We start from the raw sequence: 21,657 nt of genomic DNA, 5'->3' as shown, positions 1-21,657 counted from the left end.
GAATTGACGGTTCTGTCTCAGAAGAAAGGACGACGGCCGGATTGACAAGCACAAGGGTAATCATACTTGACCTGACAAGGGCCCCGGGACGAGTGCACGAGGTGACTATAAGAGCCCCCTGCCCCCCGACAACGGAGGTATGCAAACTTTGCGCTATCTGGTATTACCTTGCTTTTGAAGGATTCTAACTTGAGCTTCGGAGCCTCTACACCGGGTTCCCCCCAGAGCTTCTCCATCTCCTCCGTTTCAGGTTCTCTGCTACCCCGTTCGGAAGCAAGGCAGCGGACAGCTAAGACCGGCCGGATTGCGCTCCATCAATTGGCGCCGTCTGTGGGAAAACGCTTCAAAAAGCCTCCCTCTAAACTTCGATAACCCCTTTTCTCCAAAAAAAAAAAACCCAACACTCATGGCCTCCTCCAACAACACCGGACGTGGCACGGAGACAAACGCCACCGGGGAGCGACTTCAAGTCCCCGTAGTGTGCGTTGGACAGTTCACCATCCCCCTTTCGGCGGATGGGATCCCCAGCTTGAACGCGCCACAAACAGTGGCACCCGTAAACCCTCCTACCACAAGCATCCCCTTTCCTCTCCCCATTGAGACAACCTTCACTGAACCGGCTACCGTCCCCCTGGCAGCTAGCCAAAACCGGTTGGAGGACCTGGATTGCTGATTTGGAATCCCAACTTGATTTAACAATTGAAGTCTTTCAACTCCAAGAGTCCAAGCCTCCCAAATTGCTAACTTGAGATATTTGAGTTGTTGAGCAAGTCTTCTTCTTGTTGAAACTTCAATAAAGAATTGGAGAACTAGAGAAGAGATTAAGAGAATTGGTGTGATGAGAATGGTGGAGGATATGGTTATTTATAGGAATTGAAAATAATTCAATTACCCAAAATAACCTTAAAACTAGTCATTTTTTAATTGTTAAGAGGGGTATTTTGATCATTATAAATAAATTATCACTTTACCCAAAATGCCCCCCCAAATTAATTATTATATAGTTTGTTGGGGGAATTTGTGTAATTCTTTCTCCTCCCAAAACCAAAATACACAAATACCCCGTATATAGCTGTTGGAGGGTATTTCTGTAAAACCCCCAAAAAAAACTAGCCGTTGGAGAATAGCTACAGGCCTACGGGCTGTATCGTGCCGGCCCATGGACTTAGAACCTCAGGCCCAGTACGGCCTGGACCATCGTGCCGGGCTAGCACGGCCCGCGTGCCATCGCACCGTGCTGTGCCCAGCCGGTCCAATTTCTTTGCTATTAGTAAAAAGAGAAATCTCCCGCCATTCGACAACATTTCTTCGCGCGGTCTTTCCCTCTTTCGGTCTGTCTTCTGCAAGTCTGCAACTACCGAAGAAAGACTTCTCCATGGTAATTTTAACTTCTTGGAGACGGAGAAGCTACTTGATTACAAAAAGGGGAAATATTACCATTACCATGTCTTCTCATTTTCTGCTTCTATTAAGTTTACATTGTATAATGATTTTTCGGCTGTTTCTTCCTTTCTCTGATTAATTGATTAATAAATTGTTCGTCTTCAAATCTCGATTTGAATTTAGGACTTCTCTCTATTGAAATGATACTATTGATTTCTACAGTTTATTGTTGTCTAGTCAATTAAATCATCTTGTTGTGTGTAATATTCGACGTTTTACTTTAATTTCGAATGTAGTTTGGATCACTAAAATTGGTTTTAGATTTTGAAAGTTAGATAGTTCGATCGTCTAATTGAGAAAAGAAAAATTAGAAACAGAAAATGACATCTGCAAACAGGTTCTATTGTGACCATGTGAGAGACGGTTTTCACTTTTCACCATAACTTAATACCCGAATATGGAACAAATTTATCAATGGGCTGCAGAAATCTGCATCCCGAATGTAAGGAAATAGAAGAATCCCCTCCACTACAGGCATCTGATTGCTCTGGTTCGGTCTTTCTACCTTGTTTACTTCTTCCAATAACGCAATAGACAAGCATTTCTTCCGATGTTGGAACTTGGAAGTACTACATTATGCTGGCAAGCATTAAGTTGGAAAGTGGATCTTTTCATTTATATTTTTTATATCCCAATTCCCAAATAATTAGTATATATGACGAGGAATCTGATTATGACTTTTTTTTGGGTTTATTGCACAGTCAAAGAAAAGGGGTCTTTCTTTAGAAGAGAAGCGAGAGCAAATCCTTCAAATCTTTTATGAGTCCCAGGACTTTTTTCTTGTGAGTGAAATTATAAATGTGTCTTGCATTCTCAATTTTCAAGAAGCTTTATATTTTCATTACAGTAAGTTATGAATTAGAAATACTATAATGTTCGTATTCGTTCCGTCCCTTCTATTGTGCATTCTAAAAGTCATGTTGCACATGCTGTTTCTGTTTTCCTATATGCAACTTCCCTTCAAAATTATCAATAAGTTGTTCTAGACTTGCAAACTTCCTCATTTTCAAATGTCCCTTAAGATTATATACGTTTTGCTTATATGTTCTGCCTGGATACTGATCTGGTATTTCTTACTTCAGAATTTTGTTTTACTCCTACATGTTTGATTCCTGCCAAATAATAGCTTGTACAAATTAATAAGTGAAAATTGGAAACTTGAAAGAGGCAAAGAGCATTATTGATTTTTTTACTACTGAATTAAATAATTATAATGTATTCTTGAAATCATTCTCTTTTCTTTGTATTGCATGTCAGTGTTTTATGTGTACTCTCTTGAGTCATCACTATGAAATAGAAATTAGTTCCTGAAAAAGAGTAGTCCATTTTACTGTTGACTTGAAACAGCAGCCTGGAATCAATTTATGTTTTTAGATTTTAGAAATTGATGTCACATGATTATATCCATTATGCTTTTGCTGTTTTTCCATGTACTTCATCATTATTGGCCACAGGGGTGAAGAACGGACTTGCTACTTCTTTGAGGAACATGTAGAACAGTTTTATTTGGCACAAATGATCTTTTCCCCCTTTCTGTTTTGGATGAACTCGTTCAACATTTTTTTTTTGATCAGTAACAGAGAACTTGTTCAACAGTTTATCAGCTTTATTTGTCCACTTGATTGCTTTATGGAGATAGCTAGATAACAGTAACATCTCCTTATGCTTTCATGAAAATATGAAAAATTACAAGATTGAGCAGTCTCTTCAATTATTCAGAAGTCTCAATCTTCATTAAGAAGACATATAAGAAGAAATTATTTTCTCAGCCTTTCTCACCTCTCAGGTTTCCTATAATAGTATTATTTTCCTATCTGTACTTCTGTGAGATAGTTCAGTAGCTTCGATTATTTATTTTGCATTGGAACCATAAGCTTTTGTTATGTTTTAGCAAAGGAATTGTGTATTTCCATCTTTGTTCTTTTAAAAAATTCAGGAAAATTTGGGACTAATGCCCATAATGAATACATTATTTTAATGTTTGGATTGGTTTTGTTAAATTCTTACCACTGCTTTGAAGCATTGTATGTGTAAATGATGGCAATATGTTCTTCATCTTCTATACAATCTTATTTTTCCTCTTTATCCTCAGTAATGAAAACTAAAGTTCTAGGCAGGTCTTCTGAGGCAGGATTTTATCCATTGCTCAAGCGATTCTTTTAGTCATGTTTGATATGCTAAGAAGATCTTGTAATTGATTGATTGCTACTACTGCTATGGATTTTAATTGAGATGTGTCTAGTATTATTCCTATGGCTTATTATTGGAGTATTGCAGCATGGAAGCTTGGATTCTGCATCTAATTCCATCTTGGCCACGGCTGAGTGACTCCATCGTTCTTTTATTTTTCTCCCTTTTATGGCATAAATGCACTGTTCTTTCTGTCTATTTGTCCTTCTGATAATTGATTTTTCTTCAGATTTTTTTCATGTGTTATTTCTGGATAACACTTCTAAAAACCTGCATAGGTTCTATTGGATGTGATACCTGGGTTTTCAGATTTAATTCCTTACTTGTGCACTGTCCTCAGCTTAGAGAGCTTGAGAAGTTGGGCCCCAAGAAAGGTGTTATCAGCCAGTCTGTGAAGGATGTCGTCCAAAGTTTGGTGGATGATGACCTTGTTTCAAAAGACAAGATAGGCAGTTCAGTGAGTATATGTTATGGGAAACATTTGAAAGCATAAAATTCAATTTTCACTGGAAACTTCTTTCAAGTAAATAATAGAAGACTCATGTGTTGGTAGACATGAGAAGATGTAATCCCTTTCTGGTGGGATTTGTTATACCCTATGCTGAGTTGGATTTTCTCTCATGTTATTATATTTTGTTGTTTTACGTTATGAACTCGTAGGTATACTTTTGGAGCCTTCCTAGTTGTGCTGGAAATCTGGTGAAGTTTTGCTGCTTCTTTTTCTGTTTCTGCAATAACTGCAACACAATAAATATTTATTTTGTACTTGTTCCTAGACACATAAACCCATTTTCATATTGATAATGTAAAGAGTTTACTATTTTATAGCTTAGGAACGTATACTGCGAACTGGAAGCTGATATTGAAAGCAGCAAGAAGCGTTTTTCTGAACTTACTGAGCACAGGAATAGCTTAAAGAAGGGCAGGGAGGAAACTGTAAGTTTATAAAGCATCCCTCTTTTCTGTGCTTAAAATGAAAAGTTTTCTTGTAGGGATAAGCTCTGCAGGTTTGACATTTTAGCCCTGAACCTTTAATATAGGATGAACGAGAGGAGGCTTTGGGTGAGTTGAAAGCTATTGAGATAAAGTACAACCAGCTGAAGGTAGTTCATACCCTGTTTGTTTCTCATTCTTGTGTAATATAAAAAGTTTATGCAAGTTAATTTTGGAGACTATGCCCTGGTCCTTCAGGAAGAATTGGGGAGATATGCAGAAAATGACCCAGCTGCTCTTGAAGCAATGAGTTAAGATTTTCTTTTTGATACTGCAACTCTTCTTAAGTCTTTGTTATTCTATTATTTTATCATGAAAGCACATTATTGAGAATTGATCAGGATTTGTCATTCTTGTATATCCTTTATTTCTTATTCAGAAGGATTCACATTATTTCTCTGAGTCATGTACTCATGCATATAATAATATTTTCATTTTGACATTGACAGAGAATGCAATTTCAGTTGCCCATGCAGCAGCTAATAGATGGACAGGTAACACCTTTGACATATCTCTAACTTTAATCAGCTTTCATTTCCGTCCTATTTATGGGTGGTAAATTCCAATAGTCCTTATTCTGTGATTACTGCTCATAAACCATCCCACAGATAATATCTTCACATTACGTCAATGGTGTTCAAACAATTTTCCTGAGGCCAAAGAACAGCTTGAACACATGTACAAGGAGGTATCAATATTTCCCAATTCCTTAAATATGCATGTGATCGGACTTGCTAGCTTAAAGCAAAATTATATTCCTTTAATCCGTTTGATGCAATAATGGTCCTGCTCCTTGTTTATATTTTCTTATGATTGCATAGCATGCATTTAGTCAGGTTATCCCTTGTTGGTCCCAGACTCCCAGCTATATAGGGTCTTGGGAGGGGTGGGCTGGATACACACCTAACCTTTGGCTTTTTTTTTCTGGAATCTGGTACAAAGTGACTGCTTTTAGACTCTTAACCCATGTTCTTATACTTGTCAGCCTAAGGTTTTACCATTATACCAAGCAATGGCCCATTCATATCCAATGCCTAATTGAAATGTGTCAGGCATCACACTTCCATAGTAATTGGAATGAGGTTTCAAATGGGATAAGTTTTGTTGAAATGCACGTTGTCAACTTCTATATGGAAATATAAATGCACAAGATCAAACTTCCACATACAGTTTCATGTTTACATATTAACTTAAAAGTTTAATTATCGAAGTTCTGCACAAGCCATAACCGCACTTCAGAACTTCCTATCGCTTCTCTTCAACCTATCTCCCACCCATGAGAAAAGTCTGAAAACTTGGATACATTCTCTTATGTCATAGCCCTTCCTCTTAAATGGGATGCAGAGCCATTTTCAGGATATATATGATGGACCTAGCCAAATTAGTTTCAACATTTTTGTAAAGTCCGATTAAGACCACGCACCCTGTGTTTCTTGGAGGATAATCAACTCATGCTAAAACCTTTTTTCTTCTTTTTTTTTTTCTCTTTTGAGTAATTTCTTTTTCAATCAAACTGCAGGTGGGTATGGGAGATGATTTCGACTATTTGGAACCTGCAGTTTTGGTTTCAGCCAGCGCAGTTGGTGAATAAATGCTAGAAGCTGTTCAAATTATTCTCAGAAACCATGTATATGTTAAATTTTCAAAAGTTAGCAGGTAACATTCCAGCTTAAAAAGAAGCCAAGAAGAAGGGTAAAGTTGTATTCCCTCAAACATCGAAATTATATTTGCCTTTTTTTTTTAATTTTTCCCAGTTGATTAATGGCGTATAACAACTTGATGCTTTTTACTAATACAATGAATCGGAGTTTGGTGGTTGAAGTGTGTTTTTTTCTTTTCTTGTTTTTTTTTTTTGGAGGGAAGGGGGGGCTTCGCTGAGGCTCTTTAATCCACAAAGTTTGACGGTATGATGGATACTATTTTTTTTCTCTTTTTGCCGTCTTTCTGAAGAGAAAGTATTCAATTAATGACAATTGCCAGATCAACGGGTAGGGATGGCAATTTTCGCTGATGCTGATGGGATTGTTTTGGCAGGATAGGGACGGGGATTATTAGGAATCCTTAGTCGGGGAAATCGGGGATGGAAGACAAATTTTATTCCCAACAAAAATTGGAGACGGGAAATATAATCCCTGTCCTGAACCTGATCTGTTGCCATTCCTATCAATTAGTGATTTATAATGGGTCATTTCCCTCAATTCCAATTCTCTCCCACCATGATGTGTAGCAGTGTAGGTTTAGTCTCTTATGTTCTACATGGCAAAGAAAAGGTTATTAAATGGCAAAGGGGGTGTTTTATCTCTTATGTCCGTTATGTTTAGCAAGCCACATTTGCCACGCCATGGCCACCTAATTAGTTGTAGCGCTGAGCCCAAACAAGTAATTAAAAACCTTTGATGTGTTGTCATGGTCCCACCTTGAATTAGATGTGTTGCCATGGCCACCTTTACTATGATGCCGGAAAGTCACGATGCCGTTTAGGTAAATCTGAATCATTCAAATGGATCAACAGTTTGGTGATTTCTTATGTGGGTCCCACGAAAATGTTGATGTTGATCGTCGACGCTGATTCACCGCTGCATCTTGGATCAGCAAGCATTGATCGATCATCCTCGGCACTTGGCAAATCGCAATTCCTCCATAAACGTGTCAGCCGGAAGAGCATGATGCAGTAGCAGAGATTAGCCGTTGTAACTGGCAGCCGAATCCATTTTTTGAAAATTCAAAAGAAAAAAAAAAAAGGAACACCTGATTGTGGAGACGAATTGAATATTAATGAGTGCAGAAGGCAATCGTGGATACATAAAATAGGGTGGGAACAACCAGCACATTAACAATAACAACTCAGAACATGCATGAGGAATTTCCATCAGTACACGTGTCAAATATATACTGGCCCAGAAGGGTTTAGTGGTTTATGCAGTCTGACAACAGTTGTCAGCCAGACTGGCAATGCGATTCCTTTGGAGATTCTCCCCCAACCAAGTTCCCCAATCCTTTTTAAAACCGAAGAACATGGTTCTTAGGCTTTCAGTTTCTGTTTCAGGCCCTGTACCTATTGTTTATAGAGAGGGAAAGGAAAACCAGCAATGAGCTTTCTTATGGAATTGATGAGATTGTCTTCTGCAAAAGTAGCCATTATTCTGGCTCTCTTCCTGACCTTGCTTTTACCTGTCATCAATGCGCAGAGCCCTGCTCCTGCTCCTTCCAGCGATGGTTAGTGTCGTTAACTCAATTCTTTTTCTATTCTTCTAGGTGTCGGTTCTCAAGCCCAATCCCATAACCAACTGGGTTCTCTTGCATCATGACCTGAATCATCCTGTCTGATCTGGATTCTGGGTGGTTCCGTGGTTGCCCCCTTGATAAAAAGAAAATAAAACAACTAGTCAAGTACTACTACATACGAATGTACTTAGAATTATTTGAGCTTCTCTGAATAATAATCATGCGTTGGTTTTGTTTTTGCAGGAGTTGCGATAGACCAAGGAATAGCTTACGTGCTAATGTTGGCTGCGATGGTGCTCACCTATATCATACATTGAGTCCTAGAAGATGGACAGACAGATAGGAACGTAGAGAGAGATATTCAGCGATGTGGGTTCCTTCCTTTTCATGCTTGTATTGTATGGCAATTGACAATGGCACATATTAATTTTATTATTTTATATGGGGATTCTCTCTCTAAGCTCTTTTTTTATTCCATTCTCTTTCCTTCTTCTTGTGCCCCTCTTTTTTTTCTTTTTGCCTTCACTTCCATCCGTTTACCTTGTTTCGAAATTGATTGGAATTGATTTTATGCCTTGAATAAATAGAATATCAGTTTCTCAGTTCCCCTGAGAGAAGTTTTTTTTTTTTTTTTTCTCGTGGGGCTCCATAATCTATTCCCAATTTATATTACTATATTGTGTTCAACGAATGCTGTAAACAATTCTATAAATATACAAGTGCTGATGTGCTGGTTGGTATCAGAGTAAGCTCTCTGGTGCTTCTCATGTCAATCAGTAAGATACTAAGATCTCTTCCCGTGAATCTCTCAAATTCCAGTGACAGAACCGGGGTGAAATCGAAATCCACAAACAGAAAAAAAAAAAAAAAGCCCAAGTCTATTGGAATATGGTATTTGGATATACCTCGAGAGTGCATGTCCAAGTGCCATATTTTCATGTGCACGAATGAACCTATATGAAAAAAACAGCAGGGGTTCGTAGCTGTTTCGCATCCATTTCAGGATGATTTCATCTGACACCAGGCAATGTCCCACTTACCCGTGTTCCGAGCACTATGGAACATGATCCAGTTGTGCTATATCACCTCTATACCGTACCCACAGCCACAATCACAACTAATAGTAACGGTTGAAAATCTGAAAATCTAATCTTTTATTTTCACAAGTTCTCGGAGTACTCAAAATCTGAAATTGGACTTGATGAAGGAAGATTTGGCCCAACCTCTCTATTACATGACACGTGGCAGAAACAACAGCTCGGCAAAAGGGGCCAAGCCTAGGCGGGAACAAGGGGACATTAGCGGACTGAGCTCCCTACCGGGGGCCCAAACTGACCCACCTTGTAACAGCTCGGGACACACTTCGCCGAACTGACCCACCTTGTAATAGCTCGGGATACACTTCGCCGAACTGACCCTTGTAACAGCTCGGGATACACTTCGCCAAACTAACCCACCTTGTAACAGCTCGGGACACACTTCGCCGAACTAACCCACCTTGTAACAGCTCGGGATACACTTCGCCGAACTGACCCACCTTGTAACAGCTCGGAATACACTTCGCCGAACTGACATGCCCTATAAATACCTCCGAGCTCAAGACCGCCTCGCTCAGCACTTCGCATCACTTGGCACCAAAACCAAACAAGTCGTACCACGCCTGACACTAAGAAAGTTCGTGCCCAAGGGCGCCGCGCCGACTGACTTGGGATCTGACGTTTGGCGGCAGCACCCTAAACGGTCACCTGCCACCGCCACTGACACCACCATCTCCAGTTAGATGACAGTTAGGCATTGACGGTTCTGTCTCAGCAGAAAGGACGACAGCCGGATTGACAAGCACAAGGGTAATCATACTTGACCTGACAAGGGCCCCGGGACGAGTGCACGAGGTGACTATAAGAGCCCCCTGCCCCCCGACAACGGAGGTATGCAAACTTTGCGCTATCTGGTATTACCTTGCTTTTGAAGGATTCTAACTTGAGCTTCGGAGCCTCTACACCGGGTTCCCCCCGGAGCTTCTCCATCTCCTCTGTTTCAGGTTCCCTGCTACCCCGTTCGGAAGCAAGGCAGCGGACAGCTAAGACCGGCCGGATCGCGCTCCATCAATTGGCGCCGTCTGTGGGAAAACGCTTCAAAAAGCCTCCCTCTAAGCTTCGATAACCCCTTTTCTCCAAAAAAAAAAAAACCCAACACTCATGGCCTCCTCCAGCAACACCGGACATGGCACGGAGACAAACGCCACCGGGGAGCGACTTCAAGTCCCCGTAGTGTGCGTTGGACAGTTCACCATCCCCCTTTCGGTGGATGGGATCCCCAGCTTGAACGCGCCACAAGCAGTGGCACCCGTAAACCCTCCTACCACAAGCATCCCCTTTCCTCTCCCCATTGAGACAACCTTCACTGAACCGGCTGCCGTCCCCCTGGCAGCTAGCCAAAACCGGTTGGAGGACCTGATGCAGTGCATGCGGGCAATGCAAGCCCAAATGCAACAGTTCCAACAGCACCAGCTTCACCAGCACCAAGTACTGCACAACATCTCCCAGTATCACTATCAACAGCAGTTCCCCCAACTGCCACTGAACCAACCACTACTTCCGCCTTGCCACCCCGCTCTGAGGCCGGTCAAGGCCTCCCCGCAGGATGGGCGCCCCCACGAGGCGAAGGCCTCCCGGCCCCAGAACAACCCCAACAGCCAGGCCTCGTCCCCAGGCCGAAGAGAGAAAAATGTCATCCCCGCCTCACAACCTGCGGGCGGGTCGGGAACCTCGCCCGCGAGGTCGGCACCTCGGCGCTCCGGGCCCGAGCTCCCGCTCACCAAAAACCGGTTCAGCGCCTTGGCGGCAGACTACCAGCATTCCGGGCTCATCGAGCTCGGTAACACGGAGGCCAGCAGCGCCAGTACAAGGCCCGCTCAACGGCGAAGGCGCCAGCGAAGTCGTCGAACCACCACCCGTGCCTTGTCAGAATTCAGAGGCAAAGACATGAGCTTGGGCGAGGTAGGGGCTGCCCCGGCTCTCTCCGTTCCTTCCCCCCTCGCATCGGAACTCCTGGCGGTCCCCTTACCCAGAGACTTCAAGCTCCCACCTCTGGACAAGTACGACGGGTCCTTCGACCCCAACGACCACGTTGACGCCTTTCAGTCGCAAATGCACCTCGCCAGGGCCAGCGAATCGTGCATGTGCGTGGCCTTTACCACCACCCTCAGGGGGTAGCCCGCACTTGGTACAGGAACCTGGCCCCCGGGTCGATAAAGTGTTGGGCCCAGTTCGTGCAAGTCTTCACCACACACTTCGTCACCAGCCAACGGTGCCCCAGAACGGAGGAAAGCGTCTTCGGAGTAGTCCAAAGAGAAGGAGAATCTATTCGGGGCTACATTAAGCGATTCAACGAAGCATGCTTGCAGATACCGTGGTTGGACCCCGCAGTGCAGCTCGCGGCGGCCAAAAGAGGGGTGACACACAAAGAATTCAAATGGCACATGGTGGCCAACCAGCCTGCAACCGTGGCCGAATTCCTCAAACTTGCGGATAAGTTCATGAGGACAAAGGAAAAAATCAACCAACGAACCGAAGGCGGGAACGAGAAAAGAAAGAGAGAAGGCGAGCTCTCCAACCCGGTGAATAGAAAAAACCCGACCCGGGAGCCGAAGCCGAACCAGTCATTCCGGCCCCCCCTAGCAGTTCGGACGGACTACACGCCGTTAAACACGAGGCGGACAGAGATCTTAATGACGATCAAATACGCTCCGTACGTTAAGTGGCCACCTCGCCTAAAGGGAAATCCGAACGAGAGAAATAAGAATTTGTATTGTAGTTTCCATAGAGACCATGGTCATAGCACCGAACAGTGTAATAACCTCCAGGATGAGATAGAGGGGCTCATCCGTCCGGATACTTGAGAAACTTTGTACAGCACAACAATAACAATAAAGCAGGTCGGCAAGGGGAGCACGAAAAGGATGCCCCCAAGTCTAGCAACAGACCTGCCGAACCATTGCAGAAGTAGCCTCCGGAAGAGAGGCCAATTCGGGGAACCATCCATGTAATAGTGGGAGGTTCGGTGGTAGCGGGGTGTACCTCGGCAGCAGCCCGAACTTCAGTTCGCGAAGCGGCCCTCGAAGAACGGAACCCCCCAAAGAGACCAAAGACCGAAGAACCAATCTTTTTCACGGAGGACGACGCGCGAGGAGTCCACTACCCCCATGATGACGTGCTTGTCATTAAACTAAGGATCAGCGACTTCGAGGTCAGGCGCATACTCGTAGATTCGGGCAGCTCAGCGGACATCCTCTTCAAATCAGCATTTGACCAGCTGCAGTTACAGAGGAGCGAGCTGAAGCCCGCGAACACTCCCCTGGTGGGTTTCAGCGGAGAGGAAGTCAGGCCCCTCGGAAAAGTAATTGTCCCTGTGGAAGTCGGCACATGGCCTTGTGCAGTCAGACTCAACCATGATTTCCTGATAGTCGCGACTCCCTCCCCATACAATGCCATAATAGGGCGGCCGATCACGCATATCCTACGGGCGGCGGTCTCCACCTACTATTTGGCCATGAAGTTCCCTACGGACTTTAGTATAGGGGTAGCGCGGGGTGACCAGCTCGAGTCCCGCAAGTGCTACGTTGCTGCCCTGAAGGGAAAAACCAAGGCGGCCGATGACCTCGAACTGGAGCGGCCTGCGGAGCAAGGTGAGGAACGAGCTTCGCCCACGGAGGAAACTGTCGCAATCCCGACTTCAGCTACGGACCCAGCTCGCACACTAAGCATCGGAGCTTCCATCGAAGACCCCCTACGAGCCGAACTGGTGAGATTTTTACTTCAAAATTTAGATATTTTTGCCTGGTCCGCGGCCGACATGCCCAGCATTAGCCCCGGACTGATAACTCACAAACTTAATACTGACCCTGTAGTCAGACCCGTTAGACAGAAGAAACGCAACTTAGCCCCAGAACGTTGGAGAGCGGTCGACGAGGAGGTCGAGAAGCTCCTCGCAACAAACTTCATAAGGGAAGTCCATTACCCAAGCTGGGTGGCCAACCCGGTGTTGGTAAAAAAGGCAAGCGGCAAGTGGCACATGTGCGTCGACTATACCGACCTGAACCGAGCTTGCCCGAAAGATTGCTTCCCCCTCCCCAGAATTGACCGTCTAGTGGACGCGACCTCGGGAAACGAGTTGCTAAGCTTCCTGGACGCCTACTCGGGCTACAACCAAGTTAGGATGGACCCATCCGATGAGGAAAAAACCAGCTTCATAGCCGAGTTTGGCCTGTATTGCTACAAAGTCATGCCCTTCGGACTAAAAAATGCCGGAGCGACTTTCCAAAGACTTGTAAATAGGCTATTTCGGCCCCTGATTGGTACGAAGATAGAGTGCTATGTAGACGACATGGTCGTCAAGACTCAGTTTTCACAAGAATTAATACAAGACTTAGATTCTGTTTTCCAAATCCTGCGTCAGTTTAGCATGAAGTTGAACCCCAACAAGTGTGTCTTCGGTGTCACCTCGGGCAAGTTCCTAGGCTACATTGTCAATCGGCGCGGTATTGAGGCCAACCCGGACAAAATAAAAGCCATTCTATATATGAAACCACCTCGGAAAGTAAAAGAGGTTCAGAGGCTAAACGGCCGCATAGCCGCTCTAAGCCGCTTCTTGTCTAAGTCAGCAGACCGCTGCCTACCCTTCTTCAAGGCAGTCAAAGGCAAAGGGTTCGAGTGGACCCCGGACTGCAAGTTCGTGTTCGACGAACTAAAAGATTACCTCGCTAGTGTGCCAACCTTAGCCCGACCCGAGGTGGGCGAGGTCTTAGAACAGTACCTCTCGGCGAGCGACGAGGCGGTCAATTCGGTACTGATAAAAGAAACAGACCGGGTCCAACGACCCATCTATTATGTTAGTAAAATTTTGTAGGGAGCAGAGGCAAGGTACCCGGAGATAGAAAAACTAGCATGCGCCCTAGTAATAGCAGCTCGGAAACTCCGCCCATACTTCCAAGCTCACACAGTCATCGTCCTAACTGACAAACCTCTTAGACAAGTTTTATTCAAACACGAGGTCTCCGGTCGACTGACGAAATGGGCCATCAAACTCAACGAGTACGACCTCTAGTACAAACCAAGAACCGCTATCAAGGCCCAAGCTTTGGCAGATTTTATCGCCGAGTGCACTTTCAGCCACGAAGCCCCACAGGTCGAGCCCGAGGTCCCCAGTTCGGGCGAACCTGGAGCTCCTAAGCCCATAAAGTCCGAACCCCGTGAAGTAGCAGCTAGTGTGGCATCTCTCCTGGTCAGGCGAAGCGCAAACTGGGATGAGGAGCCCTGGATCCTTCACGTGGACGGTTCCTCGAACCGGCAAGGCAGCGGAGGTGGAATAGTCTTGTGCGGCCCGGGCAGCACAAAATTAGAATACGCACTACGCTTTGAGTTCGCGACATCCAACAACGAGGCAGAGTACGAAGCACTGATCGTCGGGCTGGACCTAGCGCGAAAGGTAAAGGCAAAACACTTGGTCATCTACAGCGATTCTCAGTTCGTGGTGAACCAAGTTACCGGCGAGTACGAAGCACACGATCTCTCCATGATCGCATATTTGGCCAAAGTAAAGAAGCCCTGCTCAACTTCCGGTCACACATCATCGGGCAAATCCCGAGGTCAGAAAACACTGAGGCCGACGCCCTGTCTCGGTTAGCCAGTACGAGTCACAACAATATGAGAACTGTGTACATAGAGGACTTACCTCGGCCAAGTATTCTCGGGGGGATAGAGGAGGTCGCTCCCGTCTTAGAAGCAGAGCCGAGCTGGATCGATCCACTCGCGAGCTTCTTGATAGACGGAACCCTCCCTGCAGAACGCAATGCGGCCAAGAGGGTGCAGTGCCAGGCGGCCAAATACGTCATAATAGACGAACGGTTATACCGACGGTCGTACACGCTCCCCTATTTGTGTTGCCTGTGACCTACCGAAGTCGAGTTCGTACTCCGCGACACTCATGAAGGCCTGTGCGGCGGACACTTGGGGGGTAGAGCACTCGCCCAAAAGGCACTTCGACAAGGATACTACTGGCCAACGATGAAGGTAGAAGCTGTCGAGCTCGTCAGAAAATGCGACAAGTGTCAGAAGCATGCTAACATCCACCATCAACCTGCCTCCGACCTCAAATACCTCGCCAGCCCGTGGCCCTTTGCACAATGGGGCATCGACCTCCTAAGACCATTCCCACCAGCAACAGGCGGAAGAAAATTCTTAGTTGTTGTAGTAGATTACTTTACGAAGTGGATAGAAGCCGAACCTCTGGCAACTGTTACGGCTCGAAACATACAGAACTTCTTTTGGAAGAACATAGTATGTCGGTTCGGGTTACCTCGGGTACTAATCTCCGACAACGGCAAACAGTTCGAGAATATCAAGTTCCAAGAGTGGTGCCAGAACATGGGGATTCGGAAAAATTTCACGTCAGTCGCGCACCCGCAAGCAAACGGTCAAACGGAAGTAATGAACAGAGCCATCTTGCGCGGACTGAAAGCACGTCTGAATCGAGCTAAGGGATTGTGGGCCGAAGAGCTACCAAGTGTCTTATGGGCTCACCGAACTACCGAAAAAGCAGCCACGGGAGAAACCCCCTTCAACCTCACCTACGGCAATGAAGCAATGATCCCGGCGGAAATTGAAATACCAACGTTGCGATTAGAAACATACGACGATCGGACGAACGGAGACGAGTTACGCACCAACCTCGACCTACTAGACAAGGTAAGGGACCTCGCGCACATCCGAACAACGGCATACCAGCAGCAGGTAGCTCGCTACTACAATAGCAGAGTAAAGCAACGGAGCTTCCGAGTCGGCGACCTGGTCCTTCGTAAGATTATGGTGCCCGAACCCGGCATGGGCAAGCTTGGACCTAATTGGGAAGGGCCCTAAAGTAAAAAGAGCGCTCGGGGGCGCATACGAACTCGAAACCTTGGAAGGCAAACAAGTACCTCGAGCGTGGAACATCGTGAACTTAAGGCGATACTACCTATAAACCACCAAGCGAAGTGGACGAAATCAGGCCCTATGTGCCACAAGGCAAGCCAAGAGGAACTTCGGCGTAGACAAGCAAAGAAGAGCATATTATCAGCTCGGCAAAAAATCAGTTCGCGGCATAAAAGACCGCGGAAATTTAATAACCCGACAAAGAAACAGTTCGGGGAAGATGAGCAAGGGGAAAAAGACATACTCCATTGCAAGAAACAGTACATTGGCAAAAAAAAAATTACATGCCCGGAGCCACTTCTTCGCCATCGGAAGGCACTTCAACAACACCTGAAGGCCCTGCCTCTCCTTTAGAGTCCGGCTCGCCATCGGCAGCATTGGCCATCTCCTGAGTTATACGCGAAGTGGTTATGGCACTTACATCAAGGTCGGGGTACGTATTCCGGATCATCCACCGGCTCAACTTGAACCCCCTCCTGTAAGAGTCCACCATCAGATCGTCAAAACGCGGAGAGGCAATGTGTTCTTTCCCTGATGTCCTCTTGAAGATATTTGACTTGATGCTGCAAATCCAACTTCAAGTCCGTCATATGCTTGACAACTACCCCCATGGCCTCGGCGTCACGCTGAGACCTCGCCTGTCTGGCCATCGCGACGCGAGCAGCCTCTTCAGCAGCATAAGCAGCCGCCTCAGCAGCCCGGGTATTTGCCTCTGCAGCACGGAAGGCTTCTTCAGTAGCATGAGCGGCAGCCTCAGCAGCTCGCGCCTGTCGCGAGCTCCTCTCCACTTGGGCCGCCAAGGCATGAATTGAAGAATTCACCTACCAAAAGAAACAAGTGAGCAAATGACAGCAGAAGCAACAGAATAAAAAAGGAAGACAGAATCTAACTTACCACCATGGCATGTGTTACGGCGCGGCAAGCGACCTGATTCAAGGGAAGATCGGTCCATGCCGCGACCTCCTCAGGGAAAGTAGCGTCCCTACTCTTCTTAAGAGCGTAGTTCGGCGTCAACACGCTCCTAAACTCCCCTTGAGCTCCCGAGCCTGAGGGCCCAGCCCATGTATGAGCAGACCCGGAGTGAGCAGGAGCACTTGAGTATGTAGGAGCATCCGTATGAGTGGTCTCAGCATAAGGCGCCCCGGAAGTTTCGTGCACCGGTGGAGTCACATCAGGCTCCCTAGGCAGATCCTCCGGCGTATGGTCTGGGGCTTGGGCTCCTCACCCAGGGGCAGTTCGGTATGAGTTCGCTTGGCGACCTGCTTCCTCCTCTTCATACCTTGGAACAAACGCCCCCCACGAGTTCTCTCCGCGTCCATCACACCTGCAGAAACGAGTTCGACATCAGAAAAAACGAAAAGAACAAAGCAAGCAAGAACCGCATAGCTAGAAACCTACCCGAACTCAGGCCGGCTACAATAAGCTTGGCCTCCGTTAAGTAGTGGTGGCACTTTAAGCCTTGCCGTGCCCATTGTCGGAGGCCCTTAACCGTCTCTTTATCGAGAGTCACGCCTAAATCGGGAGCGGCCTCACCCCACCCGGTCTGAAAAGGCCATCCTTGTGCACTTCGCACGCCGAAGTAGTCCCGTTTCCACGCCGGGACCTTGTTAGGAAGATCGTGCAGAAGCTTAAAACCCTGGCGATGAGTAAGGTAATACGCCCGTCTCCCCCCAGGAAGAGGACCCGCCTGTCTCTTGAGCATCAAGATAGAGGAGAATATCTCTAGGTCCAAGGGGAAGTTCTGCTCGCAAAAAAGGGAAACTGTCCCCACCAGGTTCCGAATAGAGTTCGGATGAAGCTGGCCAATGGTGACACCGAAGTGGTTTATGACTTCGACGAGAAGGGGATGGAAAGGAAGTCGCAACCCTGCAGCGAGCTGCTCTCGAAAAATCACAATCTCGTCGGGACCGTGTTCCCAAGGAAAGTTACCCGAAGGAATAAAATATGTGTACCCCCCAGGAAGATTGTAAGACAGAAGTATGGATTGAAGCCCCTCAGGCGTCATGGTCGAAGGACCAAACCTGTCTAGCATCCGACCTCGTCGGGAGGTAGACGCCAAACTGCCCGAAGCGACTCGGCCCACTGGTTCATAGTCCTCAAGCTCCACCTCAGGATCACTGAGGCAGTCTGGGGACACGGCTCGGTTGGTGGAACCTACGTCGGCCCTACTCGAAGAATCGTCTAAGCTATCAAAGCTAGACATTGGGGAAAAGATGGATTCAAGAAAGTACTCACCGGAAAGTTTGAAGAACAAGCCAAAGAACCGTGAAGACTGTATAACCATCCTTGACGCGAGCTGAAAAAGACTTGGACGCGAGTTGAAAGGTTGGACGCGAACTCAGTAGACAAACCGCAGAAGTGACAAACCAACCGGGGTCCCCCACTATTTATAGCTACAGTAACCAAGAATCGACCGTGCAGACCGAAGACGATCCGACGGCCCACGTTCTTACCGACCGCACAACCCTTAAGGTCGAGACGTGATTGGCGCACGTCTTTCCGAAAAAAGTGAAACGTCAGCGCACGTATTTTTGAAACCGACGTTGCTTCGACATGCGTCTTTTCCAAAACTGACGCGCCACACGTCTCCCTGACAGTCGCCCGCGCACGTACAGCAGTGGCGCGCCTTTTTGAAATGACCCGCTGTCACGTCCCAACGGCACGAATTGGTTTGAAATTTAAAACGTGCGCTGTCACAACCACCAGCGTTCTTGAGTAAGCACGTTTCCAGCCTTCTCGTGCAGTGAAGGTTCGAAGGACGTGACAAATCCACCTGCTACCTCGCGAAAACTCCCCGCACCATGGCAAGACCCCCGGGCAAGGAGTGGGGGGCAATTGATGAAGGAAGATTTGGCCCGACCTCTCTATTACGTGACACGTGGCAGAAACAACAGCTCGGCAAAAGGGGCCAAGCCTAGGCGGGAACAAGGGGACACTAGCGGACTGAGCTCCCTACCGGGGGCCCGAACTGACCCACCTTGTAACAGCTCGGGACACACTTCGCCGAACTGACCCACCTTGTAACAGCTCGGGATACACTTCGCCGAACTGACCCTTGTAACAGCTCGGGATACACTTAGCCAAACTGACCCACCTTGTAACAGCTCGGAACACACTTCGCCGAACTGACCCACCTTGTAACAGCTCGGGATACACTTCGTCGAACTGACCCACCTTGTAACAGCTCGGAATACACTTCGCCGAACTGACCTGCCCTATAGATACCTCCGAGCTCAAGACCGCCTCGTTCAGCACTTCGCATCACTTGGCACCAAAACCAAACAAGTCGTACCACGCCTGACACTAAGAAAGTTCATGCCCAAGGGCGCCGCGCCTGACTGACTTGGGATCTGACGTTTGGCGATAGCACCCTAAACGGCCACCTGCCACCACCACTGACACCGCCATCTCCAGTTAGATGACGGTTAGGCATCGACGGTTCTGTCTCAACAGAAATGACGACGGCCGGATTGACAAGCACAAGGGTAATCATACTTGACCTGACAAGGGCCCCGAGACGAGTGCACGAGGTGACTATAAGAGCCCCCTGCCCCCCGACAACGGAGGTATGCAAACTTTGCGCTATCTGATATTACCTTGCTTTTGAAGGATTCTAATTTGAGCTTCGGAGCCTCTATACTGGGTTCCCCCCCGGAGCTTCTCCATCTCCTCCGTTTCAGGTTCCCTGCTACCCCGTTCGGAAGTAAGATAACGGACAGCTAAGACCGGCCGGATCGCGCTCCATCAGGACCCATGAATGGAAGTGACCCTCCCAAATGAACAATATTCCTATCTCCACGGGAGATGGAGATGGAGATACGTCATACATGAAGACCTCTTTCTCCTGCATTGCTCAGTACCTTGTTCTGTTGTTCATTTTCTGGTAAGTACGCAGTAATGTCCTGTTGTTCATTTTCTGGTAAGTACACAATAATGTTTTTCATGTAAGTGATTTTTGAAATTGTGTGTATTTAGCATCGTTGTTGTTGCTTCAGAAAATAACATTATCGTTTGGAAAAAATGGTGTTTCAGAAAATAGGCATTTGTTTGAAACTATTTTTTTTTATAAAAAATGGTGTTCTACGATATGACTTGAAGTATGACTTGAAGCGATGCTAAATTTGACGTTTGCAGAAACTACAACTGTAAATTGTTGCCAACATGACAGGCATTGGTATCAAACAGTGCTCCAGGAAACGGGTTCCATCCGCCCCCCAAAAACGTCCCACGTGCTGTGAGGGACTCGTGCGGAGCTAACCGTGTGTCCTCTCGCCCAAAAGGTCTTCCTTCCCGTTTCAAAACACCTCAACCCTTTGAGCTCCGCCGGTCGACGCGCTCACTTCAACCTTCCACCTTCTGCTGTCAGAACTAAAATCCGCCGGAGATTGCACCCCTTTGAATTCCACCGGTCGACGCCGACGACCATTCCGAAAGCGAAGCATTTTTAACAGCGAGAAACGACGAAGATGTCCACTCAAACGCCTTGTTACAGGTCCCTTGTTATATCCATTTTCTCAGTTTTCATGAACCCATTTTGCCGTTTGTTTTTCTTGCTTCAAAACCCACATAATCAATCAAAAACAACCAATTTGTTCATTGAAAAAAATATAGATTTTTCTTTCGAGTAGGCGAAGATAGCTTAAATTGATTGAAAGGGGAGTCTGATGCCGTTATTCTGTGCAAGCCACGCAACACAACTCCCACATAATTTGGTACATCTAAGCATGTAGGAGTTCTGCTATTATCCAGTAGTAAATGCTGCCTAGCCGCCTCTTCCAGCAAGGTGGGTCTCTCAGAAAACGCTGCTTCTCTTTCGGGTTTTCATCGAACTTCTCCATCGATCATGGAGGACGAAAAGTTGGGGATTACATCCTCTGAAACAGAGGAATATTCAACAGAATTGGATGTTGCTGTTAGAATCGTTCAAATGGCTTGCTCTCTCTGTCAGAGGTTGCAGGAGAGCTTGATTTCCATGGGCAATAATCAGGTTAAATCCAAAGATGATAATTCTCCGGTCACGGTTGCAGGTAACTGCATCGACTGTCTATAAAATGGTTTCTTTTTGATGATTCTGTATGCTTTTTTGTGTGCTACTTATTTTTCATCCATCACAGTTGCATTAAATGGAACCCTTGCTTTTTATCCTTTTATTTATTATATTTTTTTGGCGAGTGTTCTTTCAGTTTTTCCTCCTTTGTTATTATTTTTTTTCTTTTTGAAGGAAATGGTTCTGCTGCTAAATATGAAAATTTGTTATTTCTCTGAGGGACTGAGGGTATGGGTTCCGTTTCGTTTCGTAGTAGCCACATCTTGAATTTGTTGGTTGGTTTTGGTTTGGTTTACAACTGAAATTTGGGAGATTTTACCAACATAGGTAGAGTTTTGGTCTTGGTCAATGGAAGAGACAGAGTTGCAGATGTTGTGACTTGTTAGCGTCGACCGGCGGAACTGGAAGGGAGCTCTCACTCCGGCAAAAATGAGAAAAAAACAAAAAACATAAAAAATGAGAAAAACTTACCTCCGGTAAATAAATCTGCCGGAGTGATCGTCGGCGTTGACCGGCAGAACTCAAAAGGAGAAACCTCCGTCGGGTTTTAGTTCTGAGAGCAGAAGAAGGGAGAAATCTCCGGCGGGTTTTAGTTCTGAGAGCTGAAGATGGAGGGTTGAGTGTTCTGAAATGAAAAGGATGACCTTTTAGGCGAGAGGACGCACGATTAACTCCGCACGAGTTCCTCAAATCCACGTGTGGAAGGACACGCGGCAAATTCAAAAAAAAAAAAAAAAAAGCAGTCCTTCCAACATTAAATGGTGCTGCATCTGCGCCATCGATGCCAAA

The 21,657-nt window shown here is 46.3% G+C and overlaps 3 protein-coding genes and 2 long non-coding RNA genes across 5 annotated transcripts; 3 read left to right on the top strand and 2 right to left on the bottom strand.

The window, feature by feature from the left end:
• The first annotated feature begins 1,301 nt into the window (after positions 1 to 1,301).
• ATMND1 (Mnd1 family protein) lies at positions 1,302 to 6,447 on the top strand. Its single transcript, XM_088956976.1, has 10 exons — positions 1,302 to 1,378; positions 2,145 to 2,225; positions 3,974 to 4,090; positions 4,294 to 4,332; positions 4,462 to 4,569; positions 4,674 to 4,736; positions 4,825 to 4,876; positions 5,076 to 5,120; positions 5,235 to 5,314; positions 6,146 to 6,447. Exons 1-10 carry the CDS (start codon positions 1,376 to 1,378, stop codon positions 6,215 to 6,217), a joined length of 660 nt encoding a protein of 219 aa, XP_088813102.1. The 5' UTR covers positions 1,302 to 1,375; the 3' UTR covers positions 6,218 to 6,447.
• Positions 6,448 to 7,377: 930 nt separating this feature from the next.
• LOC148842440 (uncharacterized) lies at positions 7,378 to 21,490 on the bottom strand. The gene is made up of 2 exons (XR_016102908.1): positions 21,340 to 21,490; positions 7,378 to 7,984 (listed from the first exon to the last, which is right to left on the bottom strand). It is a non-coding gene; the product is annotated as an uncharacterized LOC148842440 (long non-coding RNA).
• Positions 7,708 to 8,328, top strand: LOC148842443 (arabinogalactan protein 41-like). The gene is made up of 2 exons (XM_088956800.1): positions 7,708 to 7,842; positions 8,095 to 8,328. Exons 1-2 carry the CDS (start codon positions 7,716 to 7,718, stop codon positions 8,166 to 8,168), a joined length of 201 nt encoding a protein of 66 aa, XP_088812926.1. The 5' UTR covers positions 7,708 to 7,715; the 3' UTR covers positions 8,169 to 8,328.
• Positions 16,322 to 17,032, bottom strand: LOC148842442 (uncharacterized). Its single transcript, XM_088956400.1, has 2 exons — positions 16,716 to 17,032; positions 16,322 to 16,642 (listed from the first exon to the last, which is right to left on the bottom strand). The coding sequence occupies exons 1-2, from the start codon at positions 16,719 to 16,721 to the stop codon at positions 16,322 to 16,324; spliced, it is 327 nt and encodes a 108-aa protein (XP_088812526.1). The 5' UTR covers positions 16,722 to 17,032.
• LOC148842441 (uncharacterized) lies at positions 20,006 to 21,082 on the top strand. The gene is made up of 2 exons (XR_016102907.1): positions 20,006 to 20,313; positions 20,450 to 21,082. It is a non-coding gene; the product is annotated as an uncharacterized LOC148842441 (long non-coding RNA).
• Positions 21,491 to 21,657: the final 167 nt, after the last annotated feature.

This window comes from Nelumbo lutea, chromosome 8 (assembly GCF_056320005.1).
Source record: "Nelumbo lutea isolate HS-2025 chromosome 8, American lotus-T2T, whole genome shotgun sequence".
NCBI classification, from domain to species: Eukaryota; Viridiplantae; Streptophyta; class Magnoliopsida; order Proteales; family Nelumbonaceae; genus Nelumbo; species Nelumbo lutea.
The sequence above is the reverse complement of the archived record's forward strand: the minus strand, read 5'-3'. Positions and strand labels throughout refer to the sequence as shown.

What these genes read in the sequence shown, in the direction of transcription:
- ATMND1 (XM_088956976.1), top strand. An exon ending in AGAAGGGCAGGGAGGAAACT is followed by an intron (nt 4,570 to 4,673) that starts GTAAGTTTATAA and finishes CCTTTAATATAG; the next exon opens with GATGAACGAGAGGAGGCTTT. An exon ending in AGCTGCTCTTGAAGCAATGA is followed by an intron (nt 4,877 to 5,075) that starts GTTAAGATTTTC and finishes TGACATTGACAG; the next exon opens with AGAATGCAATTTCAGTTGCC.
- LOC148842443 (XM_088956800.1), top strand. Translation starts at nt 7,716, where the DNA reads ATGAGCTTTCTTATGGAATTGATGAGATTGTCTTCTGCAAAAGTAGCC. An exon ending in TCCTGCTCCTTCCAGCGATG is followed by an intron (nt 7,843 to 8,094) that starts GTTAGTGTCGTT and finishes TTGTTTTTGCAG; the next exon opens with GAGTTGCGATAGACCAAGGA.